Below are 25,197 nucleotides of genomic sequence, written 5' to 3'. Positions count from 1 at the left end.
GAGAATCACAAAACAGCAGAGAACCTTTGTGCCAAAACTAAATGATGATGAAGACAAGGATGAGCCAAAATACAAGACAAATTGGGTTTGCCAAGTAGGAATTAGTCCTCCCATCTTGATTGCTTTTGAGTTATTACAGAGGCTTGCCCTTGATGCCAAAGCAGTTGAGATATGGGGTAAGGCCTGATTGCTCTTATTAGAACTCATTTTTTCATTATGAGTGGTAAGAGGACTTTGTTCACAGCTATTAAGGCCTGGTTCAAGGTTACAACAGTTGAAACCACTACTACAAGTAATTTGATGGCATAAGTTGATAAGAAAACTCAACAATTCCGAGAATTTCATTAACTTTTTGTCATAGATTTCATTAGTCAATAATTAATACAAAAAGACCAATCCAAGGGGAGGGAGGAGATGAGTGATATACATTGGCCAAATTAGTACCCTAAACCTGTACATATATTAAGCTCCCTAAAACCCACGATCAAGGTGGTCAAGATTTGATCAACTACATACATGACCTGATGAAACAGCATTGGGAAGCTTTGGTATTAACAATCCCAGACAACTGGACTCTTACAACAGAAAACCCATTATAAGACCAATTAAAAACAGCTATTCTCATAGATAGAAACAACCATCTACTGTATTACAAGTTAATATTTTAAGCACCAATTAACTTTGCTAAATAGTTAACAATTTTAGAAACCAAAGCTTGCAGGTCTAATCCTAGCTATAACCAAGTTTGGTGCTGGTAACCCAAGAGATGATATGCACCTGCTCAGTAATTCTGCACTTGTAAACAGGCTCATGAGGAGTTTGTTGCCTTAGTTCATCTTTCTGTTACAAAATGGAAAATAAACAATAAATATGAGAAGCAAAACTTGGAACATCTATAACATTATAGTATAATTGCACCTGAAAAGGAGATGGTATAAGTTGAGTTGACAAAAAAGTATGACAAGTCAACCAACAAATCCATGTTTCCAATCAACCCTGAATTTAATAACTCTCATGGCATCATATCCACAAAAGTAATATCTGCAATGCAACATTACATACACCATTCCCGTTAGAACAAGATCCATATATCTCATCCAATTACAAATAGCCATACAAGGTAATGGTTGAAATGAAATAACCTCTCTGCCAAATGCCATTTTTGAATAGCTTATTCCAAAAGGGGTACACCATACATAGTTGGTCAGCCCATGCAATCTAAAAGTTTAAGTGGCAGATTGAGCAAAGAAAGTTTGCCAAAGACTCCCAGAATGCTGCAGAAGACCTGTTGCACGGTGTGTTAAAGTCAAATCTTTATACATCCCTATGACGGTGGGTGACAACGGTTTGTAGGAGAGAGTAAGATGAGAGGAGGAAGAAGTTGGTTTGCTGTTGAGTCCAAATCCTTTGAGATCTCTTTACAGGAGGTTGGGGGTAAGCTGTCGGGGAGAATTGTGGAGAGAAGTAAAGGCTTTTTCTTCCTTGATTAGGTTTGGGGAGTTCAGTTTACGTAATCTGTTGGATGGAGTGGAAGCTTGTTGCAGGGATGAAGCTGGAAAGCGGTGTAGCAAAGTTTGGGTGGAAAATGGTAGAGAGTTCAGATTGGAGCACCATTCAAACAGGGCTGGCAGATTCATTCACTGCATGGTAAGCTCAGTGGAGGCTAAGAGATTTTTTCTCTATGTTTTCCTGAAGGAAGGGGTCTACCTGGGGGATGGTCTGTTTTGGCAGAAAAGCTTCGCCACCTTGGGGTTGATTCCCTTTTTGTGGTTGGGGCGGCTCCTCTCTCAGTCAACTCTAGGACTGTGGAAGAAGGGGGCAGCTCAAAGGATGGGATAAAAGGCTCATTTGCAGATGCAGTTAGGAAGGGTCATGGTAGATTGGGTGAAGCAATTTGGATTCAGGTGGGGTCTGAGGAGGTTCAAAAGAGAAAGGCTAAGCTGAGGAGATGTTTGGTTGGAAGGTGGAGTGAGGGCTTTACCCATGTCCCAAGTTTAAGCGCTTTATACAGTTGGGCGGACTTCAATTGGCCCCTGAAAGGGGGAGCAAAGATTTCTAGCCATTTGTGCTGATCTCTCAAAAGAAGAATTAATTCAGCTCAAAATCTGCACATTTCAGTCTTTCATCTTCCTTTGTCTTCTAGATATGGTTATGACAATTGGAAGCCTCTCCAAAATCAGCAATACATGGTCTCTTAAATAGTTACCTATTTGCTTCCTAATTTGCATTTTCATTGATTAAAAATATGTGATAGTAAACATTCACTAGTAAATTCTTCCCTGTTACTAACTTATAGCTAATAGCATTGTTTGAGATGGTTTCAACATATGGAATAAGCATCTCTTCATTATGTTGTCTATGTCTCCTGCAGTAAGTCCAGGTAAGATTCTGTTAAATTTAATCATGATCTCCTTCATTTCTGCTGATGAATGTATGTCTTGATCCATCAAAGTTGGAAGATTACTAACTAAATGTGTTACTCCAAATTCTGGTTCTTCGGCAAAATTCTAAGGATTTGATTGGTTGTCCCATAAAAAAGGGATAGTTTCTCATAAGTCGGAAAGATTTTTTTTTTTGTGTGATCGTGTTTGGACAGATGTGAGAGCTTGCTAGCCCCCTACAAGCCTAGAGCGAGTAACCCACTTGAAAGTTTGTGACCACTCAAAAGCCTAGAGTTTTTGGGTTCGAGTGTTTAGTGCAATGTATTTATCCACCCAGATGCGCTTGACAAAATGTATGTACTTGCCTATTTCAGCTGGGTACATCTAGTGAGGTTAACATTTTATTGCATTCAGTATTAACAACTGTTTAGGCTTTTCAGTTATTAGTCTATTTGCGTTTAGTCAATGTGAACACTATTACAACCACTTCCAATTGAATCCATGGTAAAGAAAACACTCGACTTTCTTCAAGGATCTAGTTTTTCAATTGTTCATAACTCTTTTTAGCATGTGCAATCGAAGCATGGAAGCATTGAAACACTTGTTTTTTTGCAAATTGATGGAACATTGCCTGTTTTTAGTTTGGACAGATGTTAGAGATTGCTAGCCACCTATGAGCCTAAAGCACTTCCAATTGAACTCGTCATAAAGGAAACATAGGCTTTCTTTAGGGATCAAGTTCTTCAATTCTTCAGTACTCTTTTTAACGAATGTTATTGAAGCATGGAAACACTTGTTTTTTTCAAATTGATAGAACATTAGTTTAAGGGTGAGTGTTCAAATATAAGGAAATTCACTGGATTAAGATATGGTGTGCTAGCATACACTATATCATTTGGTATTGACTGATATCTAGCTTGACCTAATTAAATTCGGATTGGATAATAGAAGTTTGGGTGTTACTGTTACTCTATAAGAATTGTTGATCTGTAAATGTGCCCACTGCTGTTAGGTGCCTAATCTATGGTATACTTTATAATTTTCCTATCCAAAAAATAAAATACAATACAACACTGATATGTTAGATTTATTGCCTCTTGTTTTATCAATGCAATACAGTTAATTGTAGTTTTGTTTCTTATTTTCCAACTTATGTATTGGCAACATGACAACTTGACTAGATAACACATACAACATGAACCAACATATGTCATGCTTGAGGCACCCATTCCAACCATTAAGACGGTTCTTATATCCTCTAAGAAATGACATACGTACAATGCTTAGAAGGAGCCTTCGAACCATACAATTTTTCTTTCCTCACTATATTTATAAGCATATCCTTTAAGTAAATGATTCACCAATGTTCCAAAAGGCTACAGCTAGTTGTGAGGCATTTTACCCAAATAACACGTTAGGCATAAGACATATGTCTCAACCTAAGCATGAAAATGTCAGAGAATCTAAAAAAATACTAATAAAGCCACATAAAAATAAAATATTAGAAAACCATTAACTTTACACCAAGAAAATCATTAGTTTATTTATTTATTTATTTTATGAGAAACAACAATGTTATATATTGAATTGGGAGTTAAGTTGTAGAACAAAAGAAGGATGAGGAATTCTCCCACAAATAAAAACTAAACATATGGAATACCAAAAACAATTAGTAGTTTAGTTCATCTTTTTTATTTTCAAAATTAGTAAATTTTTATTTTCAACTATTTTTTACTTGGTTCATCTTTCTTCTCTTAAACAATCCAATTTTGTCATGGCTACATCAAATAATCTTCAACTCCACCATCACTATCACCATCACCAATAGGATCCTTTAAGGAATTATCAACAAATCTAACTGCTCTATCATTCTATTCAACAGTCTCAATATCAACTCCTTCATCCACCAATTGCACTTATCTTCTTTTATTTGTCAATAACAAGATTATTATATATAAATACATAAATTAGTAAATTGAAAGTATAAGTTAACTTACAGATGATGTACACATAAGCATGCTTTATAAAGTCATTAGTTAGAGCTCAGAAACCAGACCTAATTTATATCTAGCCTGCTTTAATGAATCAAAGATGCTTCTGTTGTTGGTCCCAATGGTGAGGAGCTAAGGAGTGGGAAGTTTCTTGGGGTCAGGTGCAGAGAAAGCAAAAGGGTTGGCTGGGGAGCATTCTGTTTAACTATGTCTTTAGAGCATTGGTTTTGTATTGGGTGGTAGTTGTTGTTGCTCTTTTCCTTTTGCTTGTCTTTTGGTGCTATTTGTATACCTTGTGTGTACTTTGGTGCGCCTTTTCCAAGTGCTTTTAATATAATCACTTACTTTACCGATCAAAAAAAAAAAGTATTCATCAAGTATGAGATGAAACTAACCTCTTGCCTTAGCTTTTGATTTCTTCATTCTTCTTTCTCTGTCTCTCTTTTTTTCCTCACAAGGTTAAATGTCAACAAACTCAACCCTTAATTTTTTTAACCATTTAACCCAATATCCAAGATCAAAGACCCAAGATCCACATAGCAAAAGTCAAAAACCCATTAAGACTCTGCATATGTAAGGCCTACACCTCAAACCCTTGAGTCTCTTAGCCCAAGGGCCATACACCTCAATAAGGTGAACCATAAACCTTAGTCCCATGTGATCATAGTTTTAAAAGGCTCAAGGCGCACCAAGGCGCAAAGTAGTCCTGGAGCCTGAGGCGCAAGGCGCATCTAAGGCGCGGGCTTTAGTAAAGTGAGGCGCACCCTAATTTACATATATATTTTTATATAATATAATCAAATTTAACAATCATTTATTTGTCCTAAACACATAAATCATCAAATATCATCCAAAACTTCAATTTAATAAACAAAAAACATAAAAATAAAGAACTCCAAGCATAAAAACAAATCTAAATCCATATTGCTAATTGCCTAATACATATCCAAATCCAAAGTTTCCAAACCTAAAGGTCTAAAACATGAAATTTGTCCACAATTCAAAAACATCATTAAAAAACACTTAAATAACAAATTTGTCCACAACAAGCAATCATCACTCCTCTAAATCAACAAAATCATCATCATCATCATTTCCATCACCACATTTGTAGCCTTCCCCATCTTCTTCATCTGCTGAATCAACCATGTCTCCATCTTCATCTATTAGTGAATGAGAAGGCAAAGTTCTAGAACTTGAAGCTATCCCCCTTGTTGGTGGTATTATGCTTGAGCTTGCTCTAGCTCTAGCTCTAGTATCAAACATGGCCTCCTCGGCTCCAGTAGCTCTAGCAACATCACCCCATGTCAAATTATCATCATCAAATACAAAATCATCTTGTGCACCTCCATGAGAATCCTCATCTTCCATTCTCCCTATCAACCATTCATTGCTATCATCTATATCTTTCAAGGAAATTGGGTCAATGGTGTTACGTTCATTGTATCTTCTCTTCAAGGCTCAATTATACTTAATGTACACCAAATCATTCAAGCGTTGATGATCTAACCTATTTCTCCTCTTGCTATGAATCTGCAAAAATTCATAAGCTCATAAATATATTTTAAAGTTTTAACTTTTAAGTTACATTCAAGACTCTATTAGACTATTACTTGTAATTATTTTGGATTTGGTCACTTACATTTTCAAAGATGCTCCAATTTCGTTCACAACCTGATACACTGCATGTTAAGTTAAGGATTTTCATTGCAAACTTTTGCAAATTTGGAGTTGAAGCTCCATATGCAGCCCACCATTCAGCTGTAGTATAGATATTAACAATTTAGTGAAACAATTCACCTATTTTAGCAAAAATACAATCTAATCATTTAAATAAACAAAACTAAATAACTAACCTGGTGCTCTAGTCTTTCTTGTCCTAACAGCTAACTCATTCCCAAATAGTCCTTGGGCATTTGTGAACAAACTCACTTCGGCCACAACTTTTTCTTGCTTAGCAGGGTCTCTTGTTAGCCTTAAGATGCATTTATACAAATCACCCATAATCTCGGCATCATGCTCTATTTCTGGCTTATCATAGAAGAATTCCGGGTTCAAAAAGTACCCTGCTGCATGCAAAGGCCGATGAAGCTGAATCTCCCACCTCTTATCAATGATGTTGAAGATTTGTTTGTACTTCTCTTCATTTCCATTAAAGCTTCTCACAATTGTATCCTTAGCTCTATTCATGGCCTCATAGATGTATCCCATAGAAGCTTTTTTTTCACCATCAACCAAACGAAGCACACAAACTAAGGGACCCGAAACCTTTAAGCAAAACACAATAGTGTTCCAAAATGAAGGCATTAGAACTATGTTGGCTATAGTTTTCCCCTTCTGCTCTTTTGCCCATTTACTATCTGACCAATCCGAGCTTGTAAACATCTTCCTCAAATTGTTTTTTTGTTCATGCAATCGCGATAATGTGATGAAAGCAATTGCAAACCGAGTCTTAGCAGGCCTTAGCAATTCCCTTTGTCCAGTAAACCGCCTCATCATGTTGAGTAGCCCTGAGCGATTATAAATATACCCATTTAGTGATATAGCCCTCTCCAATGTCCTCTTGATGTTTGGTAGCTTTCCAATATCTTCCAACATCAAGTCAAGGCAATGCGCAGCACATGGTGTCCAATACAAATGTGGGCGCTTTAATTCTAACAACCTCCCTATATGACATTGTAGATAATAAATTTACATAAGTTCTCAAGATAAATAATTCAAATTTTAAAAGTAAATAAAAATTCAAGAAATAGTATTTATTACCTGCCATCACATAACTTGAGTGATTTTCTGTTATAACTTGAATAACATTCTCCTCACCAACTTGCTCTACCCATTTGTCAAGTAACTCAAACATCTTTTCTCCCGTCTTAATCATTGAAAAAGCATCAATGGATTGCATGAACATGGTTCCCTTTGAACAATTAATCAAAAAGTTCACCAAAGTTCTCTCTTTCCTATCGGCCCATCCATCTGACATAATTGAACATCCATTTTTCCCCCATTCCACCATATGATCTTTCATCAAATCTTTTGTGAGAGCCAATTCTTTCTTAAGGTTAGTAACTCTTACCTCATGAAAAGTTGGTCCCTTCATACCCACACCATATTGGCCAATAGCCTCAATCATTGGTTGGAAACTCGGATATGTGACTGCATTAAATGGAATAGCAGCCTCATACATCCATCTTGTGATAAGCATACAAGCTCTTTCTCTTGCTTCCTTTTTGTAGGCATCATTGATGGTAGTTTGATTCATTTTTCCACTCCTTCGATTTTGAACAACCATCTCTGCATTAGGAGTGAAAAAATGATCCATAGGACCTTTTTGTCTTGGTTTTTTTGAAGAAAACGTCCTACCACCACTTCCTCCTTGGTTACTACCTCCACTAGAAATGTTGATGACATTCGTTCTACTATTAATCTTCTCACCAAAATCTTCATCTTCCAAACCAAACAAATCTTCATTAACATATTCGCTCCCCATATTCATTTACTCTTTTTGATTTTTCTTGGAACTCATATACTCTTCCATTTCTTCTCTAACATTTTCTACACTTTTTAGCATTTTTATATCCACCAACAAGATGTTGTTTGTGTCTATATAAGCCTCCTTTGGTTACTTTATAAAAAAAAATGCATATGATGGTGTTCAAATCTTTTTCATTAACCAAACGACCATATTTCCACCCAGGATCTCTTCTTCCACTTGCACTAGAGTCCACTTGAGTTTCACTCTCAGTATCCATCTTACAAATAAATTATCTATACTCTACAATAAAATAATTATAATTAAATTAAGAAAAAAAATTGAAAAAAAAATGCATATCACATTATCACATTAACAACAAACATGCATATGAGTGCTTTTTGTTTATTTATTTTTATTTTGTAAAATTTTCATGTCAAAAACTCAAAATATAATATTTATATTTTTAAAAAAAAAATTACCAATGAGAGTTATGAGATAAGAATGGAAAAAAATGCAGAAAAGTGAGGAAAAAAGAAAAATACCGAGGTCCGGAAGGTACGTGACTATTTCCCCTTTATTTTTCTCCTATTTTCCCCCTATTCTTCTTCTTCTTCTTCTTCTTCTTCTTCTTCTTCTTCACTTCTCCAGCACGGAAGAGGCTAAGGCACGAATGGGAGTGGTCTCGGGTTGAGAAAGACCAGAAAAGGGGGCTGGATGGGAGGAACAGGCCAAAATGGCGTCGTTTTGGTCCGGAAGGTACGTGACTATTTCCCCTTTATTTTTCTCCTATTTTCCCCCTATTTTTCTTCTTCTTCTTCTTCTTCACTTCTTCAGCACGGAAGAGGCTAGGGCACGAATGGGAGTGGTCTCGGGTTGAGAAAGACCAGAAAAGGGGGCTGGATGAGAGGAACAAGCCAAAACGGCGTCGTTTTGGCCTGTTTTTTTTAAAAAAAGAACAGGCTCCAAAACGACGTCGTTTTGGTCCCTGTTCTTTTAAATGAACAAGGGCCAAAACGGTGTCGTTTTGGACCCACCAAATAAAAAAAAAATTTAAGGCTCCCGACTCTCTGCAACTCAACGGCAGGAGGAAGAAGAAGAAGGAGAAGGAGAAGGAGAAGGAGTGCATACCTGGTCGGACCGTCGGAGGCAACTCGGGCGACCGCCTCGCGCCTTGCCGGAGGCGAGCGCCTTGCGCGCCTAAGCGGCGCCTTCGTGAAGGGGCGTTGCCTCCCTTCAGGCGAGGCGCCGGAGGGTGGCATCGAGCTGCCCCGAGCCTGGCGCGCCTTTCACAACTATGCATGTAATAGGGCTATAGCTTCGAGACTACTATAAAACACCTTGCCTTGAGGTGCCCCTCAAGGTATGCCCCATAAACACAAATTGAAACCTTGCAAACTCCCCCTTTTTTCTTTCAACCCAAATAAGAACCTACTAGATCAACAAACATATACCATATGGAATCAACTCAGAAATATTATTTTATGGGTAGATACTTAATGAAAATCTACAAAAATTATTAAAAAAAAAAAATTACTAAAACTCGTCTAGGTATTATCTGAAGATTTTAAATATTAATAGGCCAAATGCACAACTTTGTTAAGATAGAGAGGGGAAACAGCTGCCAAGTTATAAACAACACGAGCGAGTGAGAAGGGTAATTGAGGGGGCAAGAGAAGAGAAGAAAGTTCCATCCAATCTTCTATTTTAATTAATTCCAAATCCTTTCAAATTCTACCCTTTTTTCAAGGAATTGAAAACTTTAAATCCAACTTCTTTCCTATCCCACCAAATTCCTCCTTTCCAAACATATGCTAATGTTTGAAGGCAAAAGATTCTTTCAATAAAATTTCAAAGAGTTGCAGTTCATATGTTATAGCTTGGAAACCAAAAGATGTACCAACACATCACCTAATGAAGTCCAGAGGTATGAAATATGAGTAATAATTGAACACAATTTTTCTTTTTAGTTTTTAAGTGATACATGGGGAAGGTTCTAAATTTTTATAATATTTAGAGTGTATATTTTGTACACATATTTTATCTTTGGTCACATCTCTTTTCTAAGTTAACATACTCTTATCCATTAAAAAAGATAAAAGAGAACATTTTTTTTTCTTCCTACTATACTTAGGCAATAGAAAAAGATAGGAAGTTGAAGCAAAATTAAACTAAATATCATACAATGTTCACACATCCTCTACACTGAAATGAATGTTCACACATCAATATCATACAATGTTCTCTGATGCTATACCATAGGAGATCTAACAAAATAACTAAAGCATTTAGACATGTATACTTAAATTATAAATCTCTCAATTTTTTCAACTAAAAACTTATATACTGCTTCATTTTGTTAGATAAATTGCATCTTTAACCCTTTTTTCAAATAATTGCATAAACTTCCATATATTACAAGCTTTGATGCATAAAAAGGAAAATCACAGATAATAATAGTGAAACAAAAAAGAGGTCTGTTGGAGAGGCTAAAGATAAACAACCTAGAAATGTTTCTAACCTTTTAATCTGGTGGACTCCATCAGAGTGCATTTCTTAATGGTCAACCATAATAGCCCCTGCAGTTTGACGATCCACATAAGCATTTTTTCTTCCCATTTGGAGTATGGTTACTCTGGACCTCATAATTTTCAGATTGCAACATCCCATAATCATATGTCAACTCTGTCATAGGAGGAATGTGTTTGATTGCAAAAAATGCAATATGGAGAAAGGATTCATTGTTGTGTTCATATAGAACCGGCTGCCAAAAGACATTAGGAGAGCAGCTATGATTCATAAATCGAGCTACATTTCCAACATATTTTGCACTTATAATTAGAGGAGATGGGATATCATAATACTCATTAGGCTCAGCAGATGGCTCCTCATCCAGTAACCCAGGCTCATGATTCCATTTGAAAGCATTGTCATAAACATGGGTTGTATCAAAGAGGTACTCATTGCTTTCACCTTCATCCCTCTCTTGATAAACCTTAACCTTGTCCAAGACTTCACCTGCATATTCACAAATAAAAGTACCAGTGCGGATAGGATCCCATGACCGGAGACCCCAACCTCTATTATTGGTTTTGAACACTTCTAGGCGTACTTTCAAACCAGTCTGGGACATTCGGTTCTTGCAGTTAGGAATGCATGGGCATGTGGGACCACACTCATGTACTAATGGCCTCCTGGCAACTAGAATCCCATTGGAGGTATATGGAAAATCACCACCGTTTTTCCGAATGCAAGAGCAGTTGAGATCACCAGGGAGGCATGCGTTCTGGCAGTTGCAACCAAAAGAAGGGTGTTTTAAGTTAAATGATTTTGAATACCTGAGAGTAGGAAAGTAAGTGAAATGAGCAGGTCCCTTCTCATCATCAACATCATTTACAAGTGAAACTGGTATACTTTCTGCCCCAGATGTCAGGTCTGGAAGAATAAGTCCAATCCTTGAAGAGAACCCTTCCTTCCATTTCTGAATTGATTTCCAATGAGCAAAAGCACCAGGCTGCCCAGGTATTCTGACCAATTTATATTTGAACATATTGCAACCAGACTTCCCTTTCTCCGTCCATGACTCCTGGATTGTATAAAGACCATCATAGACATAGACCTTTGACAATGGATTAACTACATCTTTCACCCCTCGGATAACTCTTACTTCATTGGCTCGGTGAAAGCTTCTATCCAAAGCAAGATTGCCCCTTTCTAGCTTCTGATCAGCCACTTGCTTATCTTTCCTGTTTACATTACCACCCTGGCCACTATAGATCAAAACATCGGCATCATCTGCATCATCATCATATCCTCCTGATGAGACAATGCTTACAGCCACTGGCTCTTCTTCTAAACCACCCTTGACAAACATGTAGTCAATCCCAGCCATAGATTGAGCATGTAATCCAGCCAAACACATCTCCATCCGGAAAAAGAAAATGTCACCAACCTCAACACCAGGAGTAACTCCAATTCTCTTCCTCATGTTTGTCCGAACCCCTTTGCTCATCAAAATATTGGCAGCTTTTAAATCTGCACGTTTAATACCTCCACCAGGTGATTCCTTAGCCTCTTCAATTTGACTAAGTCTTCTTCGAAGTGCATCAAATGTCATAAGGACATAATTCACCATTTCCCTGTTACCATCATCCAATTGAAGTGAGTCAAATCTCATAACAAAATTCTTACTTGATCCTTTCTCATTATCAACTGTTAAAGAAATATCCACATCTTTGCTTTTCTTAGCCTTCTTCCGAGAGGAATTGGAGGCGCGCAAATGAGGAGCTGCTCGCTTTGGGTCATCAAAGAACCCATCCTGTTTTACCCCCATATTCGAATTTTCATTTAGAAATTGCACACCATATTCTCTGGAGGTTTCCGCATCTCCATTCACCACCCCAGGAAAATGGGGCGGAGTCCTAAACAAATTAGCAGAAGCTGATATTGGGGTTTCATGATTGGTAGCCCCAGTTGGGGTTTTGTGTTGGTTCAACTCAGGTGAACTCTCAGGCCCTTGCGCCACGCTAAATGGATAAAATGGAGTAAACCCAGGTGGGAACGGCCCAAAGGGCGGTGAACACACAAACGGGGGCGCTTGGGGCGGATTAGGGAACACCGGAACCAAACTCCGCAAAGGCTTGATATCCAAAACTCGAGATTTATCAAAAGAAGCCGAAGGAGGCACAAAGCCATGGCCTGACCCTCCATCCATTTCCAATCCTTCAACCAAACAAACAAACAAAAAGCTTTCTTTTCTTCTCCTTTATGGCTTTCCTCTTCCCTTTATGGGTTTTTTCTTCTCTTGTGGCAAAATTCCTACCTGACTGTTTAATTCAAGTACTTACAATACACGTACACTTGCAGTGCACTTGTGAGTGACCCACCAACAAAACGATCCCTGCAAACTGAAAAAAAAAAAAAGACAAGGTCATAGATAGTTGAAAACCAGCTGCTGCAAACCCCTAAGCATCAAAGTTCATGAAAGAGGCAAAAGGGTTTGAAGATCTGAAAGTTCCAAATTCAAACCAACAAAAAACAAAAAAATTACCCATGTTTTCAGATCCAAAACAGAATATATTCCAACTGAAAACATAAGCAAATGTCAACATCTTTGCTGTTCGGAAAGAGAATATAGTTGTGATTACCTACTAAAGCTGTGATTTCAAATTGGAACCTTTTTTCACTTCTTCTGGGTTAGGGTTGGAGACACAGCTGGACTATGAAACGAAGAGACTGGCACTGTGAAATCCCATCGGACTCACTCTCTGTGATGTGTCAGTGAGTCACAGGCTCTTTGCTTGTCCCCTTGTGTATTATTATTATTATTTTTATTTCTTTCTTAATTGTTTTCTTAGAGAAAAATCTTTTATTAATAGTAAACTAATATCGCAGGCAAAACACATGTCAGGTAGGAAGAAATTTTCCACCCCTCAAATAATTTATTGTTTTTCTTACTGATTTTGAGATATTATAATCTAAAAATGCATCGCACAATTTTCTTACACATGAAGAATATTTAATTTGATTTGAATTTCACAGCCACATTGCCACATCCTTCCAAATTAGCTCAAACTTAGCTCATGTAGTCTCTCTACTTACCTTCTTTGTTCATCTCTAATTTTTATATGGTCTTTTAATTTGTATTGCAAGCTAAATTCAAGAAAGGTGAATTATTTAATATCAAAAGATTGCTTACTAGAACCATGACAATATGCTTCATATGATAGGTTTGTCATTGAGGTAATTTTTTTTTATTACTTAACGCTTCCTAAAGGATTTTAGATATTATATTAGAAGAGATAACTTACGTATATGATTATTCGATAATATCGTGATTTTATAACTTAAAATATTGTTAAAACCATTTTTTTAGGTTTAAAATGATGATGATATTACATGATGTGATAGATATTGTAATGACATGTATCCAACTATGTAGATATTATTTGTTCTGGGTCAAAAGGGACCTTCGTGACTTTAAATTACATCTACATAATTAAGAAAAATTAATAATTATAATAATGATCCGAATCATCTCATCACTTGTTATATCTTATGTTCAATCAAACATGAGATATGATAACTAATGGAATATGTTATCCAATCTTTTTTTTATATCCCATTTACATAGGATATGCTAATCTTATATAAAGATGAATATGTTATATATCTTATCTTATTATATTCCACCAACTAAACCTAACCTAAATGGATATGAATCGATTTTTAACATAGATAGATAGTTTTTGCATCCTTGTAAATTATTAAAACATCATCAATCAATTCATAACTAATACTCACTCTATTAAAAGCATTATCAATTGATTGGTTGCTAATACTCTCTTATAAAAACATCAACAATAAACTAATAGCTAATGCTCTTTATATATATATATATATATATATATATATATAAGAAAACATTATCAATCAATTGATGATTAATACTCTCTCTTAATAGCTAATGCTTTCTCTTAATAAAATAGATGGTCTTTTTTAGAAAATATCTAGTTAAGGGGTGACATTCTAATATCAGGAAACTTAAGGATATCTATGTAATGATTAATAATTTCAAGCAAGTTTAAGCTTTCCTAAATTAAATGATTAATGAAATAAAAATAAATTGATTTTTAATGTAATTATTAAAGTGATTGGAACTTAATACAAGAGTTTGTTTTCAAGGTTTTCAATGAATTAAACACTTTGTATTTGGTTGGACTATAAGACATGGAGATCCGGAGAACATCTCCATCACTTTTAGAAAGGGAGTGAATGTTGCATGTCAAAATAAAAGATGAAAAATGTTAATATCTTATTGGTTGGCTTTTATGGCCACAAAAATATGAGAATTTTTGTATAAAACTTTGAAATATGATAAGATAATCATTAATACATAAATTAAGGGTAAAATTAGTTTCATTATGTAGTTAGTGTTGAAAGTGGACACATTAAGTCTTATATTATGTGGCTATTTGATAAAACTTAATACTTATTACTTATTGACTTAAGTTGACTATAAGTTAAATTGTTGAATAGTTCATTTAAAAGTTATTACTTATTTTTTTTATTTTAAGTGTTAAGGTTGTTTGGTAAAATTAACTTAAATTTTATTTTAAATCATCAAATTAACATATTTAGCTTCATAAATTTGAACTAATATTTATATTTTCACTAAGTTTAAATAAAAAATTATTTGCTAAATATTCATATTTAAAATATTGTAAAAATATGAGAAACAAAAAAAAAAATTACTATAAAAGATGAGTTGTGAATGTGGAGTCATAGTTGTATAATATATTTTCACTAGACATAGTTAAATGAGATAAAAAAAAAAAGATTTGAGATTAACAATAAGTAAATTATATTGACTTAATACTCAAAGTTAGTTTTGAGTTTAAACTGTGATATTAAGTTACATTTACCAAACATACTTTAATGACTTAAATTAAGTCATTAAGTTAATTTTCCAAACACCCTCGTATATGCAGAAACTTAAGAACATAATTTTTAATTAATTTTTGAATAAAATTGATCCAATGTACAAAAATTATGTTTAAAAACTAAAGTAGATAAATTATAAACTGATTGCTTACATTCAAAAGTTAGATTTAAATAAATAATGTTTATTAATAAAGCATGTTACATGTAGGGACCTCTCCTAAGCGGACACGTGGCAGATTACCCTGACCTTACAAGGCACCCCTCTGATGGACATGTGGCACATCCTGCCCTCTGTCCGGATATCTAGTCCAGACCCAGTAATTGTCTTCCCAAGAAAGACCCCTGACCATATTTTGCGGACAATCATTACTCATCTCGCCAAAAGCACACTCGATAGGATATCCCTAGGTCTTTTCAAGTGACCTGCTACGCCCTGCCTTGCGCTGCCTGTAGGATAATGATTGTTCTGCCACCCTCTGAGCAACCATCATGACTGCGGAAGTCAAGGAGTCTTCCCATCTTTGATATGACAAGGTTTTAGACACTATAAAAGGCTCCCGATGACTCAACAAAGGAAGGAAGGTAAGCATTCATTCGAAAAACCTCATAAAACCAATACGCTTTATTGCCAATCTGACAAAAGCTTTGGAGGGTGTGTTCAAACCACCTATCCGAACATCTATTGTAGGAAAGTAGAAGAAAGCATCGCTCTTAGTTGAGTGGGCGAAAACATCAGGGAGTTTCAGTACTTCCAAGAATTCTCCGCTTCAACATTACATGGATATACAATTAGACTATTGTATAATTAAGAGAGAGAGAGAGAATATAATTATAGGAATTTGGAGTGCAACTACCATCTAGGGTCAAAAATCAATCTTAAAAATAATAAAATGAAGGCTCTAATAGTCATGTTCATAAATTTTCTTAAAATATCACCAAGCATAAAAAACATGAATAGAAGTTACCCAATGATGAATAGAAGTTAGCACAAATCAAATTAAGGCAGTCATGGAGACACTCGTCCCCAGTAACAAGAATGAGCTGCAGCGCCTCACTGGCAAGCTCGTCGCACTAGGACGCTTCATAGCCCGATTCACGGACAAACTACGACCTTTCTTCCTAGTGCTGAAGAAGGCCGATACGACAGGATGGACGGATAACTACCAGAGCTCATTCGAGGAAATCAAACATTACCTTACACAACCGCCCATCCTGAGCAACCCTTAGCCCGGCGAGCGATTGTACATGTATTTAGCAGTATTTGATTGGGCGATTAGCGCTGTCTTGTTTCATTGTCCATCACGTAGAGAATAGAGGTCTGTTTATTATATCAGCAAAGCGATGGCCAATGCAGAAACCATATACTCAAAGATAGAATAGATTGCCTTAGCCTTATGAAACGCCGCTTAGAAGCTCCGCCCATATTTCCAAGCTCACCCAGTAGTTGTGCTTATTGACTAGCCCCTTCGAAACATCTTGCATAAACCAGATCTGTCTGGAAGGATGCTGCAATGGGCCATAAAGTTAAGCGAGTATGGGATTGAATACTAACCTAGGTTGTCCATGAAAGGGCAAGTCATGACTGACTTTGTAGCTGAATCTCCCCAACAGCCCGCTAGAGGCATAGAATCGAACAAGGTGGAATGGTGGACCTTGTGGGTCGACGGGGCCTCCTGGTCGTTAGGATCCAGAGTGGGCCTCCTTCTACAATCTCCAATTGGTGAACAATTGGAGCAAGCCGTCCGGCTCGGATTCTCTGCTTCAAATAATGAAGCCTAGTACGAAGCCATTCTATCTGATTGGACCTCGTGCTGGCACTTTTCGTCTCTAAACTCAAGATTTACAGTGATTCTCAGCTCGTTGTGGGACATTTATAGAAAGAATACGAAGCCAAAGACGAGCGTATGTCCCAATACCCGGCAAAAGTGCGGGATACCTTGAAGCAGCTGGATGAGTGGGCTATCAAAAAAGTCCCCCGAGTAGATAACATACCGGCTGACGCCTTGGCAGGAATAACTGTCTCACTTCCCATAAAAGAAGCCATATTGTTGCCCATATATGTCCAAACCACTCCCTCCATCGTAGAATCACCCTTCTGCAACACTATTGAAGAAAGCTAGGAATGGACAAGTGTCATAAAGAAGTACTTTCGGACAGGCACCCTACCTAAGGAATCTAAGCATGCACATAGGATCCGGGTACAAGCTGCCCGTTTCACCCTGATTAGGGATTGCCTTTACAATCGATCTTTTAGAGGACCGTACCTCAGATGTTTAGACCATTCAGAAGCCCAGTACGTGCTAGCAGAGTTACATGAAGGCGTATGTGGCAACCACTCGGGAGGGTGATCTTTAGCACATCGCACCCACTCACAGGGGTACTACTGGACCACTATGAAATAGGACGCGGAAGCTTATGCCAAGAAACGTGACAAGTGCCAAAGGTATGCGCCCATCCTACACATGCCCTCCAAAATACTGAACCCGATAACAAGCCCTTGGCCATTCGCACAGTGGGGGATGGACATAGAAGGGTCTCCACCTATTGCGACTGCTCAAAAGAAATTCCTACTCGTTACCACAAACTATTTCAGCAAATGGGTGGAGGCGGAAGAATATTCTAGCATCAAGGACAAAGACGTCATGAAGTTTGTTTGGAAGAACATCATCTGTCGATTTGGGATCCCTCAAGCAATCATAGCTGACAACGGGCTACAGTTTGACAGTATCGCCTTCCGAAATTTTTGTTTAGAACTCAATAAAAAACTTATACTCCATGCTACGGTACCCCCAAAGTAATGGGCAAGCGAAGCAACGAACAAAACCTTACTATCAGCATTAAAGAAAATGCTGGAGCAAGCCAAAGGAAAATGGGTGGAGGAGCTGTCCGACGTCTTGTGGGCTTACCGGACGACACCGGGGCGACCAACAAGAAACACTCCTTTCGCTCTCGCATACGGAATGGATGCGGTCATTCCCATGGAAATAAGCTTGCCCACAGCCCGGACCATCGTGTAGGGCTAGAGGGATGAATACCAGGAACTTAGAAGGAACTTAGACTGAGAAGACGAAGTAAAGGAAAGTGCATCCATTTAGATGGCCACCTATCAGCAAAGGGCTGCTGCTCATTATAATCGTAAGGCGTTGCTCCGCACCTTCAAGGTTGGAACACTTGTCCTCAGAAGAGTGTTCAAAAATACAGTTAAAAGGGGAGCCGGGAAGTTCCAAGCGAATTGGGAAGGACCCTACATTGTCTCAAAGGTAGGTGAAAGCGGAGCTTATCACTTACAGAAGCTAAACGGAACCCCTTTACTCTGTCCATGAAATATATCTAACCTTAAGCAGTATTATTAATAAAAAGGAACAATGGGCGAAAAAGGAATAAAGGAACGTTGTATTCATAAGTAAGTATAAAAGTTGTCTTTACAAATCAGCCAAACCATTCACGGCAAAGAAAAAGCTATATGGAGGAATTACACAAAAGATACGCCATCTCAACACGGAGGACCTCCAGGTATCTCATCCTCGTCGTCAAAAGGAATGGAGAGAATGTCGTGCATAATGTCGTTTTTCTTCATACGGCAACGATAGCCAAAAAAGTACATTTTGGTCCACTTGTTTTTGATACTCAGCTTCTAACTCCTTCTTCTGAACAGCAAACCTGGCCTCCAACTCATTTTTCTAGGCGGCGAAGCGCGCTTGTAACTCCTCTACCTCGTTCTTCTGAGCTGAAAAACAGGCCCGAAGTTCCTCCACCTCCCTCATTTATTGGGAGTTCTCCTGCTCCGCCCCTTTAAACTTGGCCTCCATAGCCTCTTCCTTCTCCTTCAACAGGTCCGCCTTAGCATGGATCCCCCCATTCTCCCTCTCAACCAGCTTCAGCGCCTCGGCTCCATCCGCAACAGCTTTTTGAGCGGCGGCTAAGTCAACTTCTACTCGCTCTAGCTTCACGCGCTACTCTTCGCTGCCATCTAGGCGATGGGAAATAAAGGCCCACATAGCTTCTACCACCTCCAGCTGCTCAAAAAGCATTGCTCGTTGTCGCATCATGTTGTGGATGTCGACCACCAATTAGAAGAGGAAACAAAAACCAAATTAGCACCAATTAATGAGATATGCACTATCTGGAAAGGGAACAAGATAGAGGAAATTACCACTTCTGCAATTTTCGACACTATACAGTCCTACAGCTGTTGAATGCGGGAGACAACAGACTCAGGACTACCAAAGGGGAGTCGAGCTGAGACGAAGGCAGGGGGGAGGGGGGGTCACCGCCCAGATTCACGGATATCCGCTTAGTGAGGGGGATGAAATTTGACATTTTAGTCGAGGGTGTTTTAGCATCAGTGAAGCAAGGTACACACTTCAACATCTCCATCATTTCATCACAGCTTAGGGGAGAAGCTGGAACAGGAGTGTTCTTTTGATCCGAGGCCTTCTTAGTGGGAGCAACACCACCAGAGGCCTCTCTCGTAGCCGAACCAACCTCTTTCCCACCAGTATCTTTTTTTACAACCGACGCGCTGCTAGATCTTGCTACATCCAACAAGGGCATTGCCACTGGAGGAACCTCTCTCGCCAACTCCTCCTGAACTCTCTTCGGGCAAGTCTTTTTTACTGGGAGAGGGGTCATGTCGATTGCTTTATGGAGGCGTTTGCGGTGCCTCTCCTTGAATCCGGCTCTTAAGTTATTTGACATATCCTCCTCCTTCTTCGGCTCGTTTATAACTCTGAGGGCTATAGACTCCGGCTCGGGCTTAGAAGGGTGAGTCCCCGGATCGCTAGGATCAAGCCTCAAGGAGTTGGAATCACCATCGGATGCTTGGGCGGAGGTGGTTGATCGGTTGGATGTTAGGGCAGTAAAAGTGGATGGATATTCAGGAGTTGGGGTCGTAACCTTGATCGTTTTTGCAATAATCTTCTTCTTCTTCTTCTCAGCTGGAGGACGGGCCGTAAACGATGAGCCACAACCTTTCTTGTCGGGTGTTCTCCTTAATTTTCCCTCTTGCCTTTTTTTTCCCGCTACTCAAGACGTTTTTGGCGAGCTTTTACGTCCGCCTTGCGTGTTCCTTCGTAGAAAGGAATATCTTTCAAGACGAAGTGCTCCCTAGGTACCACAATCTTAGGCAGCCGCCTAAAGATGATGTTGAGCACATACGGTTGGGGCTCTCGGACAACCGCAAGCAGATTTTAGGCAGAAAGGAGCATGTGGTGGTTTCTTTCACTGGTGATGATTTCGAATAGCTTGTTCAGGTGAACGAATGAAGCCTTGTCCACCCACTCGACCAAGCGGCCCCTCTTACCTGAGCCTGCACCAGCCAAGACAAAGAATGTTATCAACCTAGTGGAACTAATTCAACACCAAATATCAATAAAGAACGGGCACTTAGAGACACCCTTACTCGGAATCTTCAGCGAACAATTGGGACGGAAATCCCTTTTTGGATGTTCCATTAGGCCAACCCATGGTCCCCTGACCAGTACATGCCCATTGGCTCATCCTTTGTTCGAATCAGGGAGGCCCATCACTAACTAAAGGGACAAGATATGGGCGAACATGCTAAAGATGTCCTTTTTGCCCTTTTTGAGGGTATAGATGAAGAGGACCTCTAGTAGGGAGAGGTCCAGGTGAAAGAGCATATTCAAGATGCTACATCCCATCAGCACCCAAACAATGTTGGGATGGATGTAGGTTGGAGGAATTTGGGTGTAATGAAGGAATTGTTTGAAAATAGACGGAATGGGAAAATGGAGCCTTGCATTGAACTGCTCCTTGGTAAAATAAATGGCATGGTGTCTGGCATTCTCTGTGGGCATGGGATCTCCTTTCACTAGTTGAACGAAGACTCCATTTGGAAGACAAAAGAGGTCACTAAACTCCCGCTCATTAAGGAGCTTAGTGGGTTTTCCCAAACAAGAGCGCTCGAAACCTGTGACTATCCGCCTGTTCTTCCCACCTAGCCTAACTGCGCTAGATGAGGCAGTGTCCTTTTTCGCAGGCATGTTGGAACGTGGGGCCGAGACGAACCTGCATGAAGCAATGCCGACAGTTAGAAAGCAGTTACCCGGCCCTACTGCCCTGAGGGCGGTGCCCCAAAATGCATAACTAGGTAATATGCTTAATTCAGTAACCTCTCCAAGTCGAGAACTCGATTCCACTGGCCAATTCCTAGCCCTAGCCAATGAGTGATCCACTACCCTTTTTCAGGCATATGAAGGGACAACAAATACTCAGCGGACTCAACAGAGCCTCAAAGCACAAAAATACCCTAGAAAGAACCCTGTCCAAAGTTAGTAGGACACGTCACCAACAGAATGTGACGCCTTAGAGCAATCCTATACACCCCCCTCTGAGAAATCTGACAAGAACATTTCCAGACCCACCAAAACCCCCAAGCATCACTCCTATTCCTCAATTGCAAACAAGCACCACAAACCAAGGAAAAACGAGAAGAAGAAGACGGGGAGGAAGAAAAAGGGAGCGTACCTGGCAAGTGTTTGCAAGAAGTGAGATGAACTGAACCACACTCGCCTGAATGAACCGGTTGAGAATTGCAAAAAGAGCCGTTGAGTGAAGCCTTAGAAGCGATACCTAGATGTTGTTAGGATGGAGGAGAAATGGAGAAAAAAAGTTATTGGGAGGGATTGATTCCCTATTTATGGGATGAAATCCCTAAGAACCCCAAACGACCAGGTACCCAACCGCACTTCACTCGAAGCGACCCGCCGCCTAAAAGTAATTCCAACACTTGAAACGACACCCCGCCTAGCAGTAGTCCTAAGGACGGTGGCTCTCCATAAATGCCCTCCTTGGGCGCCACGTGTCGTGCAACTCCCAAAAGAGGTCGAATGGATTGTTTTAACCCGCCCTTTTTGTCCGGACAAAATAATCGGGTTAAAAGGGGGCATTGTAGGGACCTCTCCTAAGCGAACATGTGGCATATTACCCTGGCCTCACAAGACACCCCTCTGATGGACACGTGGCACATCCTGCCCTCTATCCAGATGTCCAGTTCTGACGTAGTAATTGTTGTCCTAAGCAGGTTCCCTGACCATATTTTGCGGGCAATCATTACTCATCCCGCCAAAAACACACTCAATAGGACATTCCCAAGTCTTTTCAGGCGACCTGCTACACCCTACCTTACGCCACCTACAAAATGAAAAGACAAGTGAGATGACAAGTCATCCCACTAACAATCTCTATTAGTCGTCTGTAGGATAATGATTGCTCTGCCACCCTCTGAGCAACCATCATGATTGCGGAAGTCAAGGAGCCTCCCCATGTTTGATATGACAAGGCTTTAGACACTATAAAAGGCTCTTGATGACTCAACAAAGGGAGAGGTAAGCATTCATTCGAAAAACCTCATAAAACCAATACGTTTTATCGCCAATCTGACAAAAGCTTTGGAAGGTGTGTCTGGACCACCTATCCGAACATCTTTTGCAGGAGAGTGGAAGAAAACATCGCTCTCAGTTAAGTAGGCAAAAAAACATCAAGGAGTTTCAGTACTTCCAGGAATTCTCCGCTTCAACATTACATGGATATACAATTAGACTATTGTATAATTAAGAGAGAGAATATAATTATACGAATTTGGAGTGTAACTACCATCTAGGGTAAAAAATCAATCCTGAGAATAGTAAAATGAAGGCTCCAATAGTCATGTTCATAAATTTTCTTAAAATATCACCAAGTATAAAAAAACATGACATGATTAGGTCCAATCAACTTATTATCAATGAGAATAGGGTTATAAGACACGATTCCAATAACAAATAAAACATTCCATGCATTAATAAAGGAAATTGAGCATTCAAGGTAAGATGGTGATTAATTTAACAAAAATGTAGTTCTCTCAAACTTCATATATCTATGCAAGCTATCCTACTATCATAAGAATCAAGTCTATTGTAAGATAGTTAATGAGTCTTATTACTAGGGTAGAGACCCTCTTTAATTAATCAACATGCCTTAAACCTTAAAAAGTTATCTTAAAACATTGATTCACATACCTTTGTGTTCAACTTTTAGCGCATGTAAGTGGAACCAATTTAGGTGATTCTATCACTTCATGTCTATGTTAAGTATACAACCAAGATCCTTGACATTAATTTTACCTAGTGAAGAGTTTCATCATTAAGAATGACCACTCTCACTACAAACATGAACAATCTTGTCGTATAAAGATAATCCACGTTCCTTAATTCCTTAGGTCACCCTATCTTTGAGATGGTGATGGGCCTAAAATCAAGATGAGAGTGATCTTGGTGATGTGTTGTTCTCCTTCTCTCAAAGTAAGAGAGCCTAAAGAATTAACTAACCCAAAATAATAAGAAAGTTCAAAAAAGAAATGACAATCCAAAATAACAACTTTCAATCTTAAAATAAATAATATTAGAAAAAACCTAATGATATTTTATTCTCTATAAGAAAATCCAAAATTTCCATTTATGAAATATCATTTAGATAGATTTCCTATCATATGCAATATATAATAAAAACATAAAAGGAAATGATATAAAAGAGGATTTCATGGCCTTAGGAATCCTATTGCTTATTTGATAACCAAATATTCAAAATTTAAAATCCAAATATACCAAATTAAACTTGCAACAAAAATAGGGTTAGTAGCTTCACAAAAGACCAAAATACCCTTAAAAACACTAAAAAGGTTGTTGGAGCCATCAGGAGCACATGAAATTGCTTTGGGTGCTTGAAAAGCCACTTGAAGCACTTCAAGTGTTGATATAGCTTTGAGCACTAGAAGTAGCACTTGAGCACTATAATTGCTTTAGCTTTAATCTAGTCACTCAAGCGCTCTTATGGAATTCCAAATTCTGACGATTGTTTTCTGCATCTCCAATCGCAATTTTCTCCATAGGATAGGGGGACGTGTGAGATCACCTTGTGATTATCTAGATTGCTTCCATATTCTCCATGGGTTATATAGATTGATAAAATTTCAAACTTTTTACATTGGAAAATCAAAACCTATGTTTCTTTCAAAATGAAGCTTACAAGGATATATATATATATATATATATATATATATATATATATATATATATATATATAATGAACAAAATCCTATACCACATTATGGAGCTTATAACCCATCTAGAGAAAAGTAAACATAAATCTAACCACAACATATAATCATCATAACAAAGATAACATGCACATAGATTCATCATTGAGGTCATGGGATGAACAAAATACCTTGCAAAACAAGGGTTAGCACACCCTAGAAAAGATTTAATATGTTTTTTCCTAACTTAAGGCTATGATATTAGTTGTAAGGAATTTCATATTACTCTACTTCCTATATCATTATCAGGTTAGGTGCATGCATTAACTTTGTGAGACATCGATCCTAACAACAAAAGCAAAAACACATTTAAAAAAAAAAAAATGAATCTAGATATTTAAGTTAGAAAACCTTGCCAATGATTTGGATGTTTCCAAATCTTTTTCTTTTTGGTGAAAAACTAAATGATGTTGTCAAAAGCCACATAAACCCATAATTTTCTAATCCATGACTCTATCTCGAATCTTAGCACTCAAATGATCGGGAGTTAGGAGGGTGGAGGTTACAACTCTCTCTCTCTCTTTATGGGTGGTGGATGAAGTAGAAGTCTAAAACCCAACCCTAAAGGAGTATTTATAGGATCCTACTAGGTTTAAGTGATTTGAGCCCACTACAAAAAGGATCTTAATTGATTAATTAACTCAATAAGGCTTCCCAATTAATTAATTAGCCTAATCTAGAGATGTCATTTACTAACCCATGTGTAATCTTACAAAATTACTAAAACACCCTTATGTACATAAGTGAATCAGGAGCCACTCCAACCCTCATAAACCATGCTATTAAGGTCTATGAGCTTAAGTAGGGACCGCTAGGACC

At 38.3% G+C, this 25,197-nt stretch overlaps 2 protein-coding genes across 7 annotated transcripts; both read right to left on the bottom strand.

The window, feature by feature from the left end:
* Positions 1 to 330: 330 nt before the first annotated feature.
* On the bottom strand, positions 331 to 13,118 carry LOC117928570 (histone-lysine N-methyltransferase, H3 lysine-9 specific SUVH1-like). 6 transcript variants are annotated; one of them, XR_004653575.1, is made up of 4 exons: positions 12,989 to 13,118; positions 10,363 to 12,741; positions 8,973 to 9,275; positions 331 to 840 (listed from the first exon to the last, which is right to left on the bottom strand). XR_004653575.1 is itself a non-coding variant. In XM_034848481.1 (3 exons), exon 2 carries the CDS (start codon positions 12,553 to 12,555, stop codon positions 10,405 to 10,407), a length of 2,151 nt encoding a protein of 716 aa, XP_034704372.1. In that variant the 5' UTR covers positions 12,556 to 12,748; positions 12,989 to 13,118; the 3' UTR covers positions 331 to 840; positions 10,363 to 10,404. The 6 variants fall into 6 exon arrangements, 3 of the variants coding, with proteins under 3 accessions (XP_034704372.1, XP_034704371.1, XP_034704373.1); XR_004653576.1 differs by having other exon boundaries at positions 8,973 to 9,272; XR_004653574.1 differs by lacking the exon at positions 8,973 to 9,275 and adding an exon at positions 919 to 1,041.
* LOC117928571 lies at positions 5,436 to 7,171 on the bottom strand. The gene is made up of 4 exons (XM_034848483.1): positions 7,136 to 7,171; positions 6,229 to 7,038; positions 6,015 to 6,133; positions 5,436 to 5,905 (listed from the first exon to the last, which is right to left on the bottom strand). Exons 1-4 carry the CDS (start codon positions 7,140 to 7,142, stop codon positions 5,834 to 5,836), a joined length of 1,008 nt encoding a protein of 335 aa, XP_034704374.1. The 5' UTR covers positions 7,143 to 7,171; the 3' UTR covers positions 5,436 to 5,833.
* Positions 13,119 to 25,197: the final 12,079 nt, after the last annotated feature.

The sequence above is a fragment of the Vitis riparia genome, chromosome 13 (assembly GCF_004353265.1).
Source record: "Vitis riparia cultivar Riparia Gloire de Montpellier isolate 1030 chromosome 13, EGFV_Vit.rip_1.0, whole genome shotgun sequence".
Lineage (NCBI taxonomy): Eukaryota > Viridiplantae > Streptophyta > Magnoliopsida > Vitales > Vitaceae > Vitis > Vitis riparia.
The sequence above is the reverse complement of the archived record's forward strand: the minus strand, read 5'-3'. Positions and strand labels throughout refer to the sequence as shown.